Source organism: Megalops cyprinoides, chromosome 16 (assembly GCF_013368585.1).
Source record: "Megalops cyprinoides isolate fMegCyp1 chromosome 16, fMegCyp1.pri, whole genome shotgun sequence".
NCBI lineage: Eukaryota > Metazoa > Chordata > Actinopteri > Elopiformes > Megalopidae > Megalops > Megalops cyprinoides.
The window spans coordinates 32794052-32801551 of record NC_050598.1 but is presented as its reverse complement, the minus strand read 5'-3'; the positions used below and the strand labels follow the sequence as shown (position 1 = coordinate 32801551).

Genomic DNA, 7500 nt, shown 5'->3' with positions numbered 1-7500 from the left:
GCCCCTTCATTCGCCCTCTTTTTGACTCTGACTCTACAGAGTCTTTCCCTCTATCTACTCATAAGCACAGCTGGCCACAAATATGGACATACAGTATATGACCACACCCCATTCACCCAGTGTAATGGAAGCAGAGCTGGTTACAGACCTGGACACTAGGTGGAATAGCACATATGACCACACTATTACATCCACCGCTTTCATACAGGAGAGAGGCCTAAAACCAGCAGACCTCCAATCCTCCCCCCACACAAGTCAAGAGCTGAGGAGACGCAAGATTAAAGTTAACCTCGTCCTGAATTTCAAAACTCAGTCCCTTCTGGCTCCCTCTGCCACCCCACCCATACCTCTCCGGTGTTTCTGCATTTCTTTCTCTACACAGCTAAGCTAATTCCTTTAATGTCCTTTAACATAAAGAAAGCAGGGGCCGCTGTAGGCCTCCGCCTGGCTGGCCGGCAGCTGCTCCCTGCGTCCGAGAGCTCTGGCGTAATTAAAGCCTCACAAAGTTGCTTAGAACAGCAATCAGTTCTAACGATCAAAAAGGGCTTTCAGAAGCATGTGGATGTGTCCCAACTGCACATTAGAGGCCAGAGCTCCGTGTAAACAAACAATCCTCTGGTCACACCAAAGAGGACGAGGCGTTTTAAAAGTCAGGCTGCCATTGTGTGTATATTAATTTATCATTTCATTTCTCCCGTGCGTGCGCTAAGAATAACCACAGCCGTTTGGAGGGGCTAAGACTTCTGAAACCGTGCCAAGGAGACAGAAGAGTGCTCTTCTGGCTCCCAAAGATGAAGAGGGGAAAAAAAGGAAGAAAGGAAAACAATCTTCTCTCTTTCCTCTCTTGTTTTTTTTTTTTTTTGCAAATAGCTCTTTTGCAAGTTTTTCCTTTTTTTGTTTTAAACGATTTACCAATATGCTTATCTCTGAGGCAACAATAGTGCATATTTCTATGGGGAATGATTACGGGTCATTTCAAACAATTTCCCTGTGGCTGCTTTCATAACGGAAGAGGTAAACATTGATCACATCCAGATGCCTCCCGTCTGTCTGACGGAAACAAAGCCCAGTTTTGCCAAATTAGTGATTTCGCCTGCAGATCGACAGACATGCCATGTCACATCTGTAAAAGCTGCTATGATATACATACAAATGCATTAAAGGAACAAACATGAAGTGTACGTGTTTATTATAGCAGAAATGCGGAAATGTGCAAAAGATAGGACAGATTCCATCTGGATAAGCAGCAGCCCATTACAGCAGCCGTCCTCAGAAAGGCAGGGGTCTGGTGAGCAGTCACATCAAACCCAACCCCACTGCAGGACGGGGTGAACGAGATCCACACACAATGCATTATGGGTTTTCAACCTCCTTGACAGCCCCAAAGCAAGGACAGTTGGAGTCTGCACCCTAAAACTGTGGTTCAGGTGCACTTCAGTGCATACGGAGGGAATTCACTGTGGAACACACCCCCAAATTCCACACCCTCCTTTGCAGACAAAACCAGGACACTCATCCCGGCGGCTGTCTTGCCCAGGTGGCACATGGGACACGGCAGAAGCTCAGAATCTCGCTCTGCCAGGCCACACCGACCAAAAACAACGACAGTAGCACAGAGGAGCCATGGAGACACAGACGCTAGGTAAGAGAGACAGAGACAGCATGCCACCAACAGGGGGAGGCCTGACATCGGAGACAGCGACAAAAACAACGAGAAAAAAGAAGTGAGCTCGCTGTGAGCCCGCCAGTTAGCATACAAACCCCCATCAGTCCATCTAACACCACCCCACTGAGCACAACTACAGCCTTCCAGATAAAGACACATACGGACGGAGGGGGGAGACAGGCAGAGGGGATTTATTCTCCTATTGTACGATGGCTATCTTAACTACACTGAAAAGTGTGGTGTTAGCCCTTGGGCAATCTGTCTACATGTCAGGCCAATAAAGCTCGCTTTCAGCTTAATGGAAAGTGGCCTGAGGAGATGGGGAGAGTCATTAAACGCATCGACAGAAGTCTGCGAGAGAGAAATTCTTTCCACATTAGGGTCAGCAGGAGGGGGGTGGGGGTGGGGGGCAGGCGCCCCAGTTTGATGTTTGGAGAGCCGGTCGACGTCGATGTCTAATGGCCCACATGTGAGTGACCCCCCCCCCCCTCGAAAAAAGGCTGAGAGAGGAGATAAAAGGGGCAGATTCCTCCTGTGGGGGGGGGGGGGGGGGGGTGTCCTTGCTCCCAGCTCCAGACTGCTCTCCCTCATTGCCCACTGAGTGTGATCTATGAGCTGGGAAATTTGGGTTCGCTGAATGGGCTCCTGCACACAGCGTGACCCAGAACCCGCGGCGGGTCACCCGTCATCTTACACACGCCAGGGTCAGGGTGTGAGTCACACAAGCTTTGTCTTTAACCCCTGACCCCCCACTCCACCCCATCCCATACCAAATAAGACCTAAAATAGCAATAATAATGAAATACTAAGACACAAGTCACTTCAACATCCTTACAGACTGCGTGTGTCCAGGGGTAAATAAGAAATAGTGGTTTCCAGCGATACGGTCAGAAAAAAGTAGGTCATTCATGTGTGAGTATGTGTGGGGACAGGGTGCGTGTGTGTGTGTGTGTGTGTGTGTGTGTGTGTGTGTGTGTGTGTGTGTGTGTGTGTGTGTGTGTGTGTGTGTGTACAGAGAGAGAACATGTGTATCTGCTCAGAGGGTATAAGTGTATAACCCCCCCTTGTTCAGCCTGTTCTTCAAAGGCCCACAGTCAGTGACCTACATCCAGGGCTATTTGACAAAGGCTGGCTTTCATTTCTGCCCCTTTGGAAAAGCGAGGCTCTTCTTTGTAGCAAACAATAGCAGTGCAGGTCAGGGGCGAGGGAGGGGGGCGAGGGAGGGGGCGGACTCTTCACCCAGAACATTAATAAAATATGATCTCCAGCCAGGTGCGCACTGAATCTCTGTTCAAAGAGCCTCAAGGCATCTGCTGTGTCTCTGATCCCAGCTGCGTGAGCTGCACGTTAACCTGCCGCCTGCGCAGTCTCTGTGTCTGACACTAACGCACCGGTCAGACTGTGCTGTGCTGCGTTAACCTGCCGCCTGTGCAGTCTCTGTGTCTGACACTAACGCACCGGTCAGACTGTGCTGTGCTGCGTTAACCTGCCGCCTGCGCAGTCTCTGTGTCTGACACTAACGCACCGGTCAGACTGTGCTGTGCTGCGTTAACCTGCCGCCTGCGCAGTCTCTGTGTCTGACACTAACACACCGGTCAGACTGCGCTGTGTTATCCACAATCTCTTCTTCTCCAATACAGGAAGCACAGGAAGGGCTTCATCTCTCTCTCTCTCTTTCTCTCTCTCTCTCACGCTCAGTCAGTCACACACTCAGTCACACACTGACACACTGACACACTGACACACACACTCGTGCATGCACTCAGTCACCCAGTGAGGTGGTCAGTCAACCAGTGAGTCAGTCAGTCTCCATCAGGAGACGTTAGTAGCACATTCACCTTTCTCTTTAAGGGTCTTCATGTGCATTCTGGCCTCTCGATCGGCAGCATCTGTGTCAGGAGTGTTCAGTCCTGTGGACGGACAAACAGACAGCGGGATAGATACTTTTTACGTCAATTTATTTGGTAAATATTACACTTGATAATCATAATTGAGTTCCTTATGTATTTGATGGTGTTTGTCTATCCTGTCAGCAAAGCACATAGAAAGTGAAGGGGTTCTGAGGGAGGGAGAGAGAAGGGAGAGAATGAAAGAGAGAGAAAGATGGATGAGGCAGACAGAGGAGCGGACAGATGGCGGAGGTGGCGGCGGAGACTCACCCAGGTGGTCGGGTGTGTGCTGATGCGGGGCAGGGGAGCTGGAAGCGCTGCTGTCAGGGTGAGAGGAGGAGGGCTGGGACAGCTGGTGGGAGGGGTCCTCCACAGAGGGGGCCGGAGAGGGGCTGTCCTGCGTACACTCCTATCAACACACAGAGGGAGAGTCAGACACACACACACACGCACACAGACACAGACACAGACGCATACACGTACACACGCACACAGACACGCACACAGACACGCACACAGACACAGACACAGACGCACACACGTACACACGCACACAGACACAGACACACACACGTACACACGCACACACGTACACAGACACAGACACAGACACAGACGCATACACGCACACACGTACACAGACACAGACGCATACACGCACACACGTACACAGACACAGACGCATACACGCACACACGTACACACGCACACAGACACAGACGCATACACGTACACACGCACACACGTACACACGCACACAGACACAGACACAGACGCACACACGTACACACGCACACACGTACACAGACACAGACGCATACACGTACAAACGCACACAGACACAGACACAGACGCATACACGCACACACGCACACAGACACGCACACAGACACAGACACAGATGCACACGTACACACGTACACAGACAAACACACAGACACAGACACGCATGCGCGCACTCACACATACTCACTCACTCACTCATGTGCACACATAAACACAGACACATGCGCACACACACGCGCGCGCGCGCGCACACTCTCATGTGCAGGGGTATTTCTGGGGCCCGGGCGGGGCATGTGGTGCAGACATGCTCTGTTTAAACAGCCACCCGGGCTGCAGATGGCAGAGTGAGGGCAGCGTCTGGCTGCCAGCATCCCCCCCGCCCGGAGCAGGGAGGGAGGGGCCGGTCACTCCCCACACCTGAGAGCAGCGCTACGCCACCTGCTGGTCACGTGACGGTGCTCTCACACCCAACTCACAAACATTCAGCTCGCCCGACTGTCACTAATCTTTGCCCCAAATGTGGCGGGAAAGTGGAAAGCAGACACCAGCATTCAACGGCTGTTTAACTGTCCCTGTGAAGACTGCTTTCTTCCAAAAGTGGATGGGTGTATCTGTGTCTGTGTGTGATCATGCAGTGCGTGCTTCGATAACTTCGATAAGCGTGTTTATTCTAAGAGAAGGATGATGTTAACAGGTGCTTCTGTGAGTTATTTTTAATAATTGTAGCGAAATAGTCCGAAATAATGATCTGGACAAATACTCAGCTTTAAAAAAGTAGTCATTTGATCAAAGGGGCCTGGAACAATTAATTGAGCCACCAATTACGATTAATTTAAACAAATTAAGGGGAACGTGTTACTGTCTGAACAAAAACTGAGAACAGCTGAGAACAGTACTGCACAGACATGACAGTAAGTTTGAGCTGCACGGACAGTGTGAGAGAGGCACCGCACACACTAACGCTGTGTCACAGGAGCATACAGTCTCCAGCACACTGAGGCAAGCTCTCAGGGCTGGCGCTGCAGTTCTGTGGTGGCCTGCAGGGGGGCAGCGATGGCTCTGGGTGGTGGCGGGGCAATTCCACCCGGCGTACCTTGATGACGGAGGCTCCGGCTCGGGACAGGGGGCTGTGCATCTGGGCGGCAGCGGCCATGTTGGCGATGGTGTTCAGGTGGTTCATCTGGTTCATCGCCATGGCGACAGAGGCAGGAGGCAGGCTGACGGGGAGCAGTGGGTGGGGCATCATCATGAATGGCAGGTCCAGCCCTGTGGGGGGGGGGGGGGGGGGGGGGGGGAGACAACAAACATTAACAGACAACAAACAGTAGAATGTACAAGATCCCTACCCAAGCCAGGGCGTCCATCGACCACATTGCTTTTTTAAATAATTATCACTGCCTATTCTATCCTCTCTATCCTACCACGGGCAGCCCACAGGAGACAGGAGGAGAGTGGAAGGGGCACGTGATGTGACCAATGAGGTTAAAGGTGGGCTGGACAGGTGGTAACCCGGTCGAGCGTGGAGCATTAGGGATGTGTGACTGTCACGTATCCGTACAGAGGGAGAGAGGAGGCTGAGCAGCGGCTCCTGGGTGCCCGCCTTCCTTGCCACGCGCTTTGCCCCTGTGCACGGCCATGATCACAGGAAGCTAGCGGCTTCGAACACAACACAAATCTAATGAAAAAGCTGAGACAGTCAAAGTCACTGTAGGGATGAGGACAGCGCTGAAAACTGTCTGATCAGAACCCTCTGAATGACAAGAGAGAGGAGACTGAGATGAAGGCTTCCGGAAACATCGGAAACATCCGGAAGTGGCCCGGCTGTCACTTCCCACGGGAGACCGAGAGCTCTGCTCAGAGATAGCGCTCAGCCAGTTCACACGCAACATTTCCACTGATGGATGTACAGCGGTGAGGAAGAGAATGGCGAGAGTTAGTGAGAGCCTGTCGGGAGGCCTCTCTTTGGTGACACCCAGACTCACAGAAGCAGATGCGTGTGTTTGCTAGACTGCTTTGTACAGACTAATTCCAGAGCGATAGGCCCATGGTTGCCACCTGTGAAATATCACTGCAAGCGTGTGTCATCCAATCACAGCTCCAGCACAGTGATAGTCTGTGATATTCACTGTTTGGCCGCCTCTGGAGGAACCCTCCCTGAGGCGTGGCCTGAAAGAATGGACCCTCCCATCTGCCCTACCGCTGGTGTTCTATCGATAACCGCAGCGATGGAGCGCCATGACTGTGCACCATGGCAACAGTCACCGCTAGCCCACTTTCCCTGGGCCTTACAGCCACCGCAACACCTCCACATAATCAACAGCAGAGAACAGCACTGATGCCTGATCAATACCATCTGGCAATGAAACCACCGAGTGAAAGAATGACAGATCTCTGTAAAGGGGTGAAACTCGGGAGACGATTGCTGATGAGTGCTCCTGTGCCTTCATCCTATCCATCAACACCGTGTCCAACGACACCGCGTCCAACGACACCGCGTCCATCGACACCGCGTCCATCGACACCGCGTCCATCGACACCGCGTCCAACGACACCGCGTCCATCGACACCGCGTCCATCGACACCGCGTCCAACGACACCGCGTCCATCGACACCGCGTCCATCGACACCGCGTCCAACGACACCGCGTCCAACGACACCGCGTCCATCGACACCGCGTCCATCGACACCGCGTCCAACGACACCGCGTCCATCGACACCGCGTCCAACGACACCGCGTCCATCGACACCGCGTCCATCGACACCGCGTCCTGTGCCACCGCCTCTGACGTGAGGGGGCGGGGCTGTAGCAGAGCTGCAGGTAATGTGTCTACATCACAATACAAGAGTAAATGATGCTAAAATCAGGATGTGCCCAAGACATGCAGAATGGAATGAAAGTGGAATATACTGAGAAGAACAGAGAAGCAGAGAAAAGGAAAGGAGGAGAAGGGAGGAGTGCAGGGGAGAGGAGGGGAGGGAGGGCCGTGGGGGACTCACGGTTGGCCAGCAGGTGGCTGTGCTGCAAAGAGTTGAGCTGGGAGCTGGACAGGCCGTGTGGGGCGGACAGGCCTGTGCGGCCCTGGCTGCGCTGGATGCTGCTGGAAGGGGGGGACTGCAGCTTCTCTTTATCCCAGGACGACTCACTGCCACCTGGGGACA

At 52.9% G+C, this 7500-nt stretch overlaps 1 protein-coding gene across 2 annotated transcripts in view; it reads right to left on the bottom strand.

Annotated features, from left to right (window-relative positions):
• LOC118791029 (dachshund homolog 2-like) overlaps positions 1-7500 on the bottom strand; it is an 84466-nt gene that overhangs the window by 9615 nt on the left and 67351 nt on the right. Inside the window, exons 4-7 of one of the 2 annotated variants that reach the window (XM_036548243.1) lie at positions 7339-7491; positions 5435-5607; positions 3826-3964; positions 3505-3576 (exon numbers count right to left, since the gene is read on the bottom strand). In XM_036548243.1, coding sequence (XP_036404136.1) covers positions 3505-3576; positions 3826-3964; positions 5435-5607; positions 7339-7491 — 537 coding nt within the window. The remainder of the gene's footprint in view (positions 1-3504; positions 3577-3825; positions 3965-5434; positions 5608-7338; positions 7492-7500) is intronic. The other variant, XM_036548244.1, reaches the window with a different exon arrangement.